Raw genomic sequence first — 16,243 nt, 5'->3', positions numbered from 1 at the left:
TATCTGTTTGTTTTTTTTTTTTGAGGACATTAGGAGTATGTAATTGTCAGCATATTGTTATTTATTTCAATTTTTTAAAGGAAGTAGCTCCAAAGTTGGCAACAGATAATTCACAGAAATTTTAGTCCTACCTCTGACTAACTACTTGGCTAATGCAAGTTTTCAGCTATTTATCGCAACAACTTTTTAAATTGCTTATCAGAAAAAGTAAAGAAAAAGCTCCTTAGGAATGTTTTCAGTTAGACAACATAAATATAATTACAAGAAGGATAAAGTTAAAATTTCTATTTTGCTACAGACCTGAGGCCATAAAGGACAGTCCCATCAGGATGCAGACGGATCATCCTATTCTTGACAGTCACCCCGTGCACAAATGACTTCTTGTCGTTCAGGAAGTACGTGTCAGGTACCCAGAGCTGATCTGCTACTCTATTGTCCAACGTGAGATTTAAAGGTATTACATTATATGACAGCCTCTTATCTCGCCAAGCTTGCTGAAAGTACATTGTCAGGGTATAGTCCTGTGATTGGGAGAAGAGAAAATTATTATTTGCACCAAAATAGACTTTGGATATAGGCAAATTACTACTCCCTGTGTGTATTCAATGGAGTAATGCTCAGCCTATCTTGCATAACTATGAAGTAGAGTTTTTTGCACCCACCATCTATCAGTAACTAGAACAGGAAGTATATATTGAACATTTCAATAGTATTATTGCAGACAATTTCACAACTTTTCTTTCTCCTGCTGATTTTTCATCAGATAAGTAAGATTTATTTAGACTCACTCTCTGTAAGATGGCATAGAAGACAACTAATATGCCCTGATGTGTCTGGTTTTTTTCTCTTTTGTTACCACTAGACCATGTGTAAAAAAAAGTACTTTCCTAATATTTCAGATGAGACAATATATAAAATATACATATAAGCAACTGTTAAACATGCTAGGTAAAATAAAGTATCTTTTAAAACTATGGAATACATTCTTAAATTATTCTTTATTAGTTTTCCCCCCTCTTTTCCCCAAATCACAATATGTTGATATAAAAGATTGAATCTAATGTCTTCTGAACTTCAAACCAAGTTAGTCCTTTTTATTCTAGAAAAACAAATAATGAGGCAATGAATAAAATAATGAAATTCTTAGGATTTTAAAAATGACAATATGTAAGCTTGAAATATATAACTTCTCAGTGTTTTGGATTGTCTTTTAAAAAAAAATATATATATATATATGTATGTATGTATATATATATATATATATATGGTTGTTCGGCTTCCTTTTTGTATTTTTTATTGTTTTTTCTTTTGCATCACATTCATTTCCAAATATATTTCTCCATTTTATCCAATGAACATTCCTTAACAAAAAATAAAGATTTAAAAAAGAAAAAATTCACCCAGAGCAACTGATATATCCAGCTATAGTATCTGTCAGTGTATGCAACACTCCACATATGTTGGACCCTACATTCCTCAATGAAAAAAAATATAGATTTTTTAACCTTTTACTGAGGTTAAGATAGATGTTATAATTACACAGCATTCAGATCTGTTCCATTATTCTTTCCTTTATAATATGATTGTCATTGTGTATATTATTTTTCTGATCTCCTTTACTTCACTCTAATGTTCATATAAGCCACTTATTTCACTGAATTATTCATATTTGTTATTTTTGTGGTATAGTCATATTCTATATTTGATATATCATCTTCAATCAACTTCATCTACTTTATTTTTAGTTCTTTGCTACCACAAAAAAGTAGTGCTTTGCCTAATTTGGCATACGAGGATACTTTCTATCTTTGACTTCCTTGGGATATATGCATAGCAGTGGGATCTCTCGGTCAAAGTAAAGGGACATTTTGTCAATTTTTTCTTAAGCTTAATTCCAAATTATGTAAATGGTTGAGTCAATTCCCATTTCGACTAACAGTGCATTATTATATCAGTATTCCTAAAGTGCCATTGAATAATTGCAAGTTTAATTTTTTTTTTTGCCAATTTCTCATGTAGGTGAAACCTCCTAACCAATTTAGCTTTCATTTATCTTATTAATGATTTTAAACAATATTTCATATTTGTATTATCTATAGTTTCAGTATAGAATTTGTTTACATGTTTCTAGAAATTTGGTTGGTTTAAAATTCAAAATCTTAAAAAAAAAGCATGGATTGGAAAATATAAACCAAAAATAAACATATATTTTACAAATAGCCATTTTATATGTAATAAAGAAGACAAAGACATTAGACAGAAGAAATAAAATTAGCAGTTAAAATTTTCTCTAAGAAAGAAGTTGGCCAGTTTCCTATCTTGACAATAATTACTTGGAAAATACAATTATTCTTTCTGTTAGAAGATACAGCCATTAAAGTGATTTTGATTATAGGCTCTTTTGAGATTCAGAGAACTGATTGTTTGGAAGATGATGAGCTCTATCTATTTGGCCCCAAGATACCTTTCAAAACAAAAATTAATTCTGTTGTTTAATGAATAGTAAAATTAATTGTAAAATAAATGGTAATATACTAGAATTAGGACTCACTTGATAATTTTTAAATAATTTTTCTACTAAGACAATATGCACTCAGATATATAGTCCTGAAGAGATGTGCCAATTATTCTGTTAACTGGTGCATGAATTCTTGTTTAATTTTACTTTATTTTTACATATTTCAACATGGCTAGTGAAGGAACTCAGGGAACCTAAACAATCCCAGAAGAGATTAGTATCCCTTAACTTACTCTTTGCTTCTTGACCCGGAAACGTCCTAATTGAATCCCTCTGCTCAACTAACAAAAGGAGAAAAACAATGAGGTCCCACTCTGTCTATCATGAAGCTGTCCCAATATAGGCTTATTCACACTGATGATTATATATATATATATATATGTAAACCCTTACCTTCAGTCTTAGAATCAATACCGAGCATTGGTTGCAAAGCAGAAGAGTGGTAAGGGCTAGGCAATGGGGGCCAAGTGACTTGCCCAGGGTCACACAGCTGGGAAGTGTCTGAGGCTAGATTTGAACCCAGGACCTCCCATCTCTGGGCCTGTCTCTCAATCCACTGAGCCACCCAGCTGCCCCCACACTGATAATATTTAAAGATACAAGATTCAGGATTTTTTATGATCCAAATCAGGTCTAAACAAAAAGACTGGGAATTTGTTCTTGTTTCTTTGTTATTAAACACAGATGTCTAATGTATAACCCTGTAGAATTGCTCATTACCTCAGGGAGGGGGGAAAGGAAAGGGAATGGAAAGAACATGAATCATGTAACCATGGAAAAATATTCTAAATCAATTTTAAAATAAAATACTTGTCAAATTATAAAAAATATAGACAAATACAGAAGTCTAAGTTATGGGTTTAGAGAAGGAAGAACTTTTTCTATAAGCAACAAAAACCCTACTCCCATAACAAATATATCCTCCCAAAATTAAAAAAAACAAAAACAAAAAAACCTTAACTGATGTTTTGAAAAAGGAGCTATGCAAATCTTTTCTCTTTTTATTATCATTTTGCCCTGTAATATTTTTAAAGCTTTACTTGCATGGAGGTATTGTCTAAGACAATAGGAGAAGGGAGTAAGGAAATAAACATTTGTTAAATACTTACTATATGCGCAGTGGAGAAAGTGCTGGGCCCCCTGAGTCACAAAGACTCATTTTCCTGAGTTCAAATCTGACCTCAGATACTTTCTAATTGTGTGACCCTGGGCAAGTCCCATAATCCCATTTGCCTCAATTTCCACATATGGAAAATGAACTGGAGAAAGAAAAGGCAAACACTCTAGTATCTTTTGTCAAGAAAACTCCAAATGGGGTCATGAAGAGCTGGTCAGAAACTGAAAACAACGGATCATCAACAGCAATACTATAGGCTAGGTACTCTGCTAAGCACTTTAAGTATATGATCTCATTTGATGAAATAGGCATGGTTCCTGCCTTCATGCACCTCGTATATTAGTTAGGGAGAAAATATACACATTCTTTTTTTGTATCCCTCATCCCTCATCCCTCATTTGGTAGCATTGACACACTACTATGCTAGGAGAAAGTCAGAAATGAAGATGGTATAAAAAATATACTCGAGGTGGGAAAAATTTTATAATTCTAATTTTGCTCTAATATTGAAGTAAATATCCATTTGTAAAAGTTAATTAATAATTAAGTAGTCAACTGTAACTGGGGTGCTAGTAACAAATTGGCTAATGGTATACCTAGAATAGAATCTTAAGCCAGTGGAACTAGAGAAAAACTATCACTGCCCCTTACGGATGTTTCTAAAATTCTAGGGGTATGATGTAGTTGACCTGAATCTGAGATTATGAGCTAAAGATACTTGGCCATATTTTATTTCACCACTCCCATAGAGGTAGGGACCATTTCTTTTACTGTTTGAGCCTTTTACCTACCTTCCTCCTCTAATTCACTGTCATGGAAATAATGATAAAGTGATGTGTATGCTACAGATGATCTTAAATTCTGTTGAATACATAAAAGAATGTTGATCCTTGAGCTTTCTGAGATTTTAAAACCACTAAATTGCATTCCAATATTTGTGCATACAAACATCACCTCTAGCTTTATAAAAAAGTGACTTCAAATTCATTTTGATGCTAACAGAAATTTAAAAACAGTTCCAGAAATGGAAATTTATTTACTACTAAAGACCAAAAAACAGAATATAAGACATATTTAAAGATATCATATCTCTACAAAGGGGAGAAAAACAGGTAAAATGTCTATCAAACACTCAATTTGACATCCCACTATGTAACAATGATGTTCAACAAAGCAATGGCAATATTTATTTAAAACCCATGGTAGTTGAAAAAGAGGAAGAAATATTAGTTTGGGGATTCAAAAGGAAATATATCAGGTTGCAAGCTGTAAATGAGTTTTCTATGCATACACACACACACACACACACACACACACACACAGTCACTCATTTGCTCATGACAAGTTCAATATATAGAGTTACCCCAAAGAAACCTGCTACTTTGTATTTTCTTGTTTATCAAAATATGTGTGATAATTTTAGAACTCTCAAATATTTCTCAGGGTAAACAAATAAAATTCTCATTTCATTCTCACTTTGAATATATATTCCAAGTTGTCTGTCTTGAGAGCATTAACCATCAGTAGCTCACTGTAGAACCGGTCCACTTAGATTTTAACTATCCTAAAGGCAATTTCAGCAGTTTTTGCTAAAGAAAAACAACTTTGAAAACTGTCAGAAGAACAAACAAAATTACATACAACACTTCCCCTCCCTTCTCTTCCATTTTTAGATGAAATCATGGTAAATAAAATAAATATTAGATTCAGGGTCTGAAGATGTGAGTTCAGGTTCCCAATATGATAACACTACATGGTTCTTTTGAAAGAATGCTGGTTTGGATTTGGAGGATTTGAGTTAGAATTTCAGCTGTGTTATTACTTCTCCTACCTTAGGAAAATTGCCTCATTTCTACTTTTTTCAGTTTCCTTATTTGTACAATGAGAGAAATGGATTAGATAGTCTCTGAGGCCTCCTTTAAAACAGTAAATCAATAATCCTTTCCACCCATCATTGGATAGGAGAAAAAATGCTTAACTTCTTTAATCTTCAATCAAATCCTCCTTGAATTGTCTGAAATCAAAAGGTCTCTATGGTCTCTTCAAACACTAAATTTATGATCCTCCAATCTTTGCTATCTGCTTTGCCATCCTCTCTTCCTTGTTATTTTTGGCTGTTCCCACATCAGCTTAGATATTTTCAGAAATTCATGAAAGATTTTAACTTTTTGTTGGAAATGTTTTTAAAAGAATATTGTCTCTAGTTCTTAACGTAGTAGTTTTCTCTTTCACTAGCCACACAAAAAATAACTCTTTTCAAATATGTTAATGATTTTACAACATAAAACTAAGTACACTTGAATAAATACTATTTCTTTAGGATCTTAAGTAATCCATTATGGGAATGTCCCAACTCATCTGGTATGTGTTCAATAGCCTAAGAATTCCTGACTCAACTCCCCCTCCTCTTTCAGTATATTATATAATCATTCTATTTTTTTAACCAATTACATGTAAAAACAAATTTCCACAAAACTTTTCTTATGTTATATGATTGAACTCATCTCCTTCCTTCCCCTTCTGTCCTTCCCCTTCCCAGTGCTGGTAGGAGATTTGATCTGGGTTTTACATGTATTACCATGCAAAACATATTTCCATATTGTTCATTTTTATACAATCATACTAAAGAAACTACTGTTTAATGAAGCTAAAGGGTAAAAATTAGCTGGTTTTTGTCCTTAAAATTGGGTGAAAAGGAAAACTGGAGGAAAGAGGAAGAATGGAAATGGATTTCCTCTTGTCCTACCTCCAAAGCAAATGCATTTTGGAGGAAAAATGGAAGACCAAGATTATGACAAAAAGCAAAAGATGAATCAATGATAAACTGGTGCCAAGCTGATTTTTTATAAATTGACTTATGGGAAGTCACTAATAAAAAGGTATCCTATAGAATTCTTCCCTTCACTAGATTCCAGTTTCATCAAGTATAAAATGAAAGGGAGGAGTGTATGTATCTCTGTGTGTGTCTGTTTGTTTGTGGTGGGACGGGATCCTAGCATTATAGGATCATAGTTTAGAGCTTACCTTAGACCTTAGACATCATAGGTAGAATAGTTTCATTTTACAAGCAAGGAAATTGAATCTCAGAGAAGCCAAGTCTTCTACAAGATGACTTTAGATCTCTCTCACCTCTAACATTTTATAATTGCAAGTTCAAATTTTAAACAAAATAAAAAATAAGAAAACAAATCTCCCACTTATATATGCCTTTAATGAATCAAATCACAGTAGACTACAAAAAAGTTAATGTAGTAGATACTGGGTTCAACCTGAAATTAAGAAGATCTAAATTTGAATTCTACTTCAGAATCTTACCCTGTGACCCTGAGCATGTCATTAAATTTCTCTCAGGTTCAGTTTCTTCATCTGAGAAATAGGAATAATAATATCTATCTTAAGGGATTTTTGTGATGATCATATGAAATAACACATATAAAATGTTATGTAAAACTTAAACTTTTACATACATGCTAGCTTTATTATGAACATTTCCCCCCAGTTTCCTATACATTCCCAATGGAAGGAATCAATTAAATATAATTTAGTTCAAATCATTTCAACAAACATCTTTTAAGCAGTTTAAACTACTTTTTTAAAATTCATGAATCTAAAAGAATGATTTCTTGAGAAAACTGAATAATTTCAGCTTTGTTCTGAGGGAGATGGACGTGTCATGTAAGCTTCACTTACTTTTCAAAATTTTTAATTGTATTTTTTCCCTTCACAGCATGTGCTTGGTGTCTTCTTTCTACAGTGACAAGTTCTGAAAAGATCTGATAGTACTAAAGTAAAAGGATAATTTAAAATAAGTACATATCACTGCCTTCACATATCTGACAAGCTTGTGGAAGTTGCTAGGAAGTCCAACTTGCAGCCTAATATAAGAGCAAAGAGAATATGCTTAGTATATATATATATAGTGCTTCTAAAAGAATATCTGATGTGTAGAGATGAAAAAGAAATGCACATTATCACCCTTTGCAAGCAAAGCCAGTCATGATCTTGTGACCAATATCCTCCTCATTTTCTGACTTTTTTTTACATTTTCCTTGTCAATTCAATTCTATTCATATATATTAACAACATTGATTGGTCAGTAAATCTAGTGTTGAGGAAGTCAATTTTTTTGTCACCTCTTCCCAAACACACAGACACACGCACAAACACACACACACTCACACACATCACTATCAATTTTAAGTTCCATACCCAACAAAAAAAGTAAAATCAATGTTACAGAATGTTTAATTCAATGAGTATTTGTAAAGTACCTACACAATAATAGATAACTGAAATACAAAGACAAAAACAATTCTGCTGCTAATGAGCTTACATTCTGTTGGAAAGAGAGTGGTGTCAAAACATTGTTTGTTCATTAATTTGCTTGTTTATTTTTGCTTTATGCTTGGGAAAATATAAATATCAAACTCATATTAAGACTATCAGATTTGCTAAAGCAACTATCAATTCTGGAAAAATGTAGTCGATTTGAAAATCTGAATTGCCTAATCCAGTCAGTGCTGAAGCAGGCATTAGTGGAAATCAGTTTATCTCTCTCTAATTGACTTCTTTTAAAATCTCCTACACATTTATTTTTGTTGTTATTTTGAATCAGATGTTGAAACACCAGATTCCCCTAGATACTACCATTCCACTGTCCATCCATGCTTGTGCAGACACTCTTCTGTATTTCTGCCTGAGCAGACAACAGGTCAGTTTAAGACTAGAGCAAATCAATTGGAAGCAGGTTGATTTGTGGCAGGTTAATTTAGCCTTGTGATGTATGTATTTATAATTCACTAAGTGACTTTCCATTGTATTGTGCAAAGGACAGCTTTTTTTCATTTTATTTTTACTCATACAGGCCAGCATCATCTTGCCAAGACTTCTCCTCTGTTGCTAAGGACAATAAATCCTCATTTCAAAGGGTGCTCATTCAGTAATGAAACTCCACGGCACCTGAAAGCTATTGAGAACAGCATAATGAATTTAACATGAGTAAAATTCCTGGAAAATTTAAGTGTGTGCAACAAGCATGCTATTTGGAAAAGAGAACTTTTAAGTTCCCTCCCAAATCTATAGCTATAATTTCCCAGAAGCAGCTTCTCTGGTGAGACATATGCTCATCAAAATTACCTTCAAATGTCATAGAGGGCAAAGTACAATTAGAAGGATAATTCCTTATGAATGGATGGCAAAGTTTTATAGATCATTTTGTTGGAAGGCAACATTGTGATGACTTTACTAAGCCATGCCTGCCACTCTGCAGAAATGCCTGATTGAGATCTCATAATCTCTTAAGATATAAGTTTATCTCTCTATATAGGAAAAAACCAGCAGTTAAAGAATGTATATTCCTCCTATTACAACATGAAGTTGTATGGACAATCTATTAAGCCAGTTCAATCAATATACACACTTTGACAGCGAGAGAACAGGGGAATTGAAGAAACATTTATTAAGTGCCTATCATCTGTCAAATACTAGCTAGGCACTTTACAAATGTCATCTCATTTGATCTTCATAAAAACCCTGGGAAGTAGTGCTATTAATATCCCCATTTGACAGGGAAGCAAGAAAGAGAGAAAGAGAGAAAGAGAGAAAGAAAGAAAGAAAGAAAGAGAGAGAGAGAGAAAGAAAGAAAGAAAGAAAGAAAGAAAGAAAGAAAGAAAGAAAGAAAGTTAAATGACTTGTCCAGGGTCACAGCTAGTATTTCTCTGAGGCCACATTTGAACACATGTCTTCCTGATTGCAGGCCAAGTGCTCTATCCCTATGCCACCCAGATACTTCCAAAGAGGAACAATGATTTGTGCTGAAATCCAGATAAGAATAGGATAATGGAGAGAGCTGCATTTGAGAAATAACAGAGTTTTCAATTACTCCACTTTGTTCCCTATCAAAAAATATTTGTTTTTTTCATATGCAAATTCTCCTGCTGATGATATATGAATATAAATGTAGAACATCAAGATAACTTCAGAGTGATGATTGCAGGTAACTCAAAAGATATAAGAAATTCACCTGGTGGGTATAAGTAGGTGAAAACATCTCACCAACATCTGGATGACCTCAAGAACTGGTAAATGAACAATCTAAATTAAATCTATAAACCTAAGAGAATGTGGGCCAGGCACATAATAAAAAAGAAAGAACAAATGGAAAGTATGAATACTGTACTACTCTTTAGAAGAATCAGAGGAAGCCTTCCAGCAAGATAGAATCTTTTTGGAAATTTATGTAAAAGCATGGTCAATAATTATGTAAGATAAGAAGGCATAGATGAATTGTAACATACACTGGTGGAAAACATATTCACACCAATGGGATCATGAGTGAATCAAGGAAGCTTCTTATAGGAGACATAATGGGAAGCACGGTATTTTTAAGAGCTGAGAGATGGGGATACCAAACCTGTCTCTGTTGCTAACTAGACACATGACTTTGGATGTCTCTTTTCCTTTTTGTGCCTCAGTTTCCTCATCTAACTAAACTAACTAAAAAATAACATTTTTGCAGCAAGTGATTTCTAGTCTCTTTAATGTCTACAACTCTACCTATAAGGACCCTATAACGGAAATACTACCCTGTAGTGGAAATAAGGCAACAAAAAAATCTAAAGAAAATTTAATTGGGTCCTGAGTTACACCCTTGATTAATGAGGTTTAGTGGATAGAAAGCAGACCAAGGAGTCAGGAAGTCTCTGCTTCAAGTCCTGTCTCTGATATATACTGCCAGAGTGAGTCATTTTATTTCTTATTTCACCTTGGCAACTTATTTAGACTCAAAGTTAGAGATAGTGGCCAAACTGTAGCAGTTAGAGGAATTTCAACACTGATGAAATCACAGATCTGTGCCAAAACAACAACAAAAACAATAACAAAAAAGAGTGGGCTGACTTCAAATTCTTTATTTACTTTTTCACTATTTCTAAAAGTGTAAAAAAATTTAAAACCTCTAAGAAGCATAACAATGACTAAAAAATAAAATATTCAGGATATATATTTAATTATTTCTTAAGGTTATGGGTAAGACTATATCTATAATGGAACTTTTTCTAGGATGAAATGTAACAAAAGTTGAGCAAATACTGGTTGGTTGCTATAACTTCATAGAATATGGGTATTACTATGTAAGTGACACCAATTACATGGTAATAAAGAAACAGATTAAGAGTAACATGATTGGGGAAATTATTCATGTTCCTTCTTGTATAGCTGTGTATAAACAGAACTTGAAAATCATAATACTTTCATGTTAAAAGTGGAATTTTAACTATTTTCATTTTATTGCATAATTATGAGAAGATAAGAAAAAAATCCTCCTTTCACTCTTATATTTAGTGAGTGAGAAAACTGTCTAGCTGTGTACAGTGAAGAAAGCTTCTACAAAAGAATAGACATTACCCATCTATTTCCTGATAGGTATCCATGTCCCATAGAAACTACAGCCTACAAGAGTATGCCACAATACAGAGGATGAGAAACTGTATATTCTCCTATCAGAGGTAACAATGTGACATGGTTTATTTATCCTTATAAAAAGGAAAAAAAGTCAAATGCAGCATTTGCCACTGACTCATCTCAACTGCTCTTACTTCCTAAGGAATTGGAGTTGATTGGGAGAACTAGAGGTGGTTTTAGTTAGATTGGAGGATAAAGGATTTGCTATATTCAAATCTTTTCTTGATTCTCATCCAAAGAAAGTTTTAGCCAAAAGGAACCAAATTTAGACTAATTTTAGACAGGAAGAAATTGAGGTCTAGAAGAAGGAAGTGACCTGCCCAAGGACACATAGCACGTTATAAGCCTAACCAAGAGGAGATACTGGGTTTTTTTTTTGTTTGTTTTCTTTTGTTTTGTTTAAGCAATCTGCTCTCTGCTAGCAATGTTTTTCTGTCATTTGAATAGCTACTAACATGGTTAATTTCATTCCACTCTAACGCTGTTTTATTGTTTCCCCTTTAATAGTGCAATTGTGATGGGAAATAAGAGTGTAAATACTATTTTTATGGTTGATAAGTTACATATGTGGCCTCTGGGATGGAAGGAGCTAGCCTCTGCTACTCTTTTATGATTATTGTCTTTTGATTACACCATGCGTTTTAAGGCAGACTCTCAGTTGTGTAAATGCATGAATCTGTTTGATAAAGTTATCTTTTTTATTAGCATCACACCAAGCGCTAAATTTAATTTCTTGTCTAAATTATTTCTAATCTATTTGGTATTCATATTCATCCACAGAGCTCGCCTCCAGGCCAAAGCACAAAATATTTATCTGAAGTATTGCAGTTCATAGTGGATAATTCCTTACAGTAGCAACCAATGCTTATAAACTGTATACATTTTTATGCATGTGCTATGGCCAAACACTATGCAGCTGATAACAACCATAGCAAGGAAAGGCCATTTCTCAACTTCATGAATCAGAAATCTATTAGAGTTCTGTTGGAAAGGATAATTATTTGTTATCAAGGCACAGGCTATAAATATTTATGTCAGTGTATATTGTGAATCCTGGAGTATTTAGAGTTGCAAATGACCTCAGATGGATGTCACTTCATGGCAGGGAATTTAATATGATAACAAATTCTGAGTATCTACTAAGAAAATGTATGCCTCTTGGGAAAATTCACTCTAATAATGTTAAAAGCTATGTCGTTGTTGTTTAATAGTTTCAGTCATGTGCAACTTTTTGTGACCTCACTTTTGGAGGGGTTTTCTTGGCAAAAATATTATGGTGGTTTTCCATTTCCTTCTCCAGTTCATTTTACAGAGTAGGAAACTAAGGTAAAAAAGGTTAAATGTGTTGCCCAGGGTTACACAGTCAGTGCCTGAGGCCAAATTTGAATTCAGGTCTTCCTAACTTAAGATTGCCACTCTTATCTACTGCATCCCCTAGTTGTCCCTTAAAAACTATTAGTAAGAGCAAATAATTAGTCTTGACAAAGTAAATATAAACAATGCCCTATGAATTATTATTATAATTATTAGTATTATCATTATCATTATTATTATGCTGTAGGTGCACTAGCTGTAGGAAGGAAATGAATGGAGGAGAAAGGACAATGTTTAAAGGGAAACAGAAAAAAAAACATAAGAAATTCCTAGTTGTGGAACTTGGATTAATCAATTAACCTCCTTGAGCCACAGTTTTCTCACATGTAAAATGGGGTTGAGAGTTGACAAGATAATCACTAAGGTCCCTTTCAGCTCTAAATGTATGATCCTAATATCTTCTCCATTGTGGTATAAGGTTGTCTCTAGATCCCAAAGAAAATGCCGTGAGGGTGCAAACTCTGCCATATCCAATTCGTTTGGAAAGGCTTAGAGTAGGGGCTCTATAATGTACCATTTTAACCAATGTAAGTTTGGAGAGGATAACTACCAGAACAGTGGTCACTAAGATGATTAGATTTATGGCAACAATAATTAATGAAAATGTCTAGTAAAATATGTAGGGATCATGATTTGCATTGATAGAGTACTTATAATAGTCAAATAATGGATATTTTCAAATATGAAAGATTAAAATGAATGCAAACTCAAATTAAAGATTATTATCATAGATTAACAATTTAATTCAATAAATTTTACTGAGGGTCTATTATACAAGGCAATAATGCTTAAGCTTTGTGGTCTCTGGGACTGTTTACATACATAAAAATAACTGAGGATACTCCAGAGGCTTTTTATTATTTAGATTATATCTTTCAATATTTACCATAATATAAATTAAAATATCTTATTATTATTAAAATAATTTTATTTCAGAGACCACCTGAAAAGGTCTTGGGGTCTAGACTACACTTTGAGAACAATAAGATAAAGTATTAATTATAGGCTATGATAATCATTAAGGCATAATGACTGCCCTCAGCATTTGATAATCTAATCCATCTTGTATATTGATCTCGACAACGTAATACTGCCTCTAAAAATGTAAATCTGAAATCATCTAAAACTAATTATCTTGTGTGACTCTTGACCATATCCTACCACAAGTTTTCTATTGGAGGGTTCATTTTGCCTACTAGAGAAATACTTCATGTTTTCTTAACATCCTTAAGATACCCAGGAAGTAAAATATCAATTATCTCTTATCTTTGTCATATGAGCAGCTAATCTTTTGAAATTTATCTTTAGAAAATTACATTGAAAATGATCATATATTGGCATTTTTCACTGCTTATATAGAGTACTTTGTGGTGTATCATAACATGTTTATATATGCATGTACATCCCTTTACTTTGAGTGATTCTAAAATTTAATTCTGATTAATGTTCTACATTGTGTAGCTGAATACCATCAACAGAGCATTGTAAAAATTATTTTAAATGGCCAATGAGTTATTCAGAGGTGTTGAACTAAAGGTATATACTGTTACATGATCTCCCAGAAAAATGACTATATCTGCTTTTCTTTCATTCTTTTTCTTTCTTTTCCTTTTTTCTATGATAGGTCTTATACAGGTAGGTGTATAACTGCAAACAATTGTGGTGCAAAACCAAAAGGCAAAACCAAAAAATTAAAAAAAATCATTCATAAATAGTTAAATTGCAAATTGGTTTTTGTTTTGGAAAGAAACTTTGGGTCATTAAAATAGTTTTACAATTTCCCAAGGGCAATTAAAACAATTCCAATCTATATCTTTTATAATCCAAGAATAAATAGCTTTAGAATAAAATATTACATTAAAAGAAGAATATGTGTTTTAATAGATATTTTAAAGTACTCAATATCAAAATATTCTTATGTGTGAAAAATGGAAAAAATTCAAATAGAAGAATACAAAATACCCAGGCTCACTACTGTTTTTATCAGACAATTTTACTATCTATTAGTATTTTTCTTTAAACGCTGAATAGTAATTGTTCAGTATAAGAAGAAAAGATCAGTAAGAAAGTCTTGTATTAACCAAATAGCTATAAATCAATTGTTAATTAAGATAAAAAGGAAGGAAAAATACCCAGTGAACGAGGCTTTGGAAATAATGATTACAAGGCAAGTGGCTTTGTAAAAGTGACATCATCAGAGAAAGTTTCTAAGAATGTTTTAATGATTCTGGGCTTTGCATCTGAAGACTTGGGTTCAAATATTTGATTACCTATAGAATTTTTTAAAATTTAAAGCACATTACAGCTTTCAAGATAACTAACTCACAATGTCCCTTTGAAGCAGGTAACACAACTATTCTTATTTTCTCTGAGGAAGCTGATGGTCAGACAGATTGAATAACTTTTCATGGTCATATAGTTCTGGAGTAAACAATGGAGCCAGTGTTGAACCCAGGTTTTCTGGATCCAAATCCAGTACTTACTGAATTATGTAACATTGCCTCTCCACATACAATGGGTTGCGGAACTCTTACCAGCAGGATATGTTTTGTGAAGCACAAAAATTTCTACTTGAGTGAACCAACTTAGTAATCCAATAAGAATGAGTCCAAGGTTATAAGCTCAAACTTATGACTCTTTACGAGTCAGTTAGCTTCTCTCAATAACAAGACCCTACACTCTAGATGTTGAAAGAACTATGTTTTGTCAATGCATTCTTACTAACTGAGGATATCCTATTTTGACTCAGAGACTAGATACCTTTGTACTTCCTTCATGTTCACTATAGATACAATGGAAACTTTAAATGCCATCCATTGACTTAAGAAACTAAAATTCTGGGGGCAGCTGAGTAGCTCAGTGGATTGAAAGCCAGGCCTAGAGAAAGGATGTCCTAGGTTCAAATACGGCCTCAGACACTTCCCAGCCATATGACCCTGGACAATTCATTTGATCCCCATTGTCTAGCTCTTACTGCTCTTCTGCCTTAGAGCCAATACACAGTATTGACTCCAAGATGGAAGGTAAGGCTTTAAAAAAAAAGAAAAGTAAAGAAAATTCTGAACCTGAAAAAGAATTGCAAAAATGTTGGTTTGTTGCAAATGTGTTTTTGGACTTAGGCAAACCTGGGTTCACATCCCATCTCTGCCACAATATGTGGAGCTAGGTAAGTCACTTAATGTGTCTCTAAGCCTCAGTTTTATATAAAATAGAGATAACACCTGTGGTATCTTAACTCAAAAGATTGCTTTAAAGCTCTAATGAGATCATGTAAGGAAGTCATGTTGAAAACTTTAAAATGTTATGTGTCTGTTCTTGTTCTTATTTTATTTTTGAAACCTTTCACTGAAATTTCCAGGTTAGAAATAATGAACACAGGCAGAAATCCAGCAGATCCACTCAGGAAAGCAGGAATGGTACTGATATTTCATAGGGCTGGTTCCACAATGCCCAGAAAGCAGATGACTTCCCCAAGCCTGACTACCTTCTTGATTCATTTATCTTAAATGCAAAACATATTCCCTAGTCAATTATATCCAAGTAGAAAATGTTATTGCATATGTAATAAAAACAAAAACTTAGATAGCAGATGGTAGACAAAAAAGTCCTTTCCTGTGAACATCAAGAAGGTGATTCATGAAGAGCTGACATTAGCTAGAATGACTTAAGAAAGGAATGTGTTTTGCATTGTTAATAGGCTTCACATTTTTGAGGAAAAATAAAGAACTAAAGTAATTATTATTCAAATATCAAAAGAAATAGACAAAAACAAT

At 32.9% G+C, this 16,243-nt stretch overlaps 1 protein-coding gene across 3 annotated transcripts in view; it reads right to left on the bottom strand.

Moving 5' to 3' along the window:
- GABRB2 (gamma-aminobutyric acid type A receptor subunit beta2) overlaps positions 1 to 16,243 on the bottom strand; it is a 237,291-nt gene that overhangs the window by 174,989 nt on the left and 46,059 nt on the right. For all 3 annotated transcript variants that reach the window (XM_044661732.1, XM_044661729.1, XM_044661731.1), the window contains exon 4: positions 301 to 521. In XM_044661732.1, the coding sequence (XP_044517667.1) occupies positions 301 to 521 (221 nt within the window). The remainder of the gene's footprint in view (positions 1 to 300; positions 522 to 16,243) is intronic.

This window comes from Gracilinanus agilis, chromosome 2 (genome assembly GCF_016433145.1).
Source record: "Gracilinanus agilis isolate LMUSP501 chromosome 2, AgileGrace, whole genome shotgun sequence".
Classification (NCBI taxonomy): domain Eukaryota; kingdom Metazoa; phylum Chordata; class Mammalia; order Didelphimorphia; family Didelphidae; genus Gracilinanus; species Gracilinanus agilis.
This window is presented reverse-complemented; position numbering and strand designations above follow the sequence as displayed.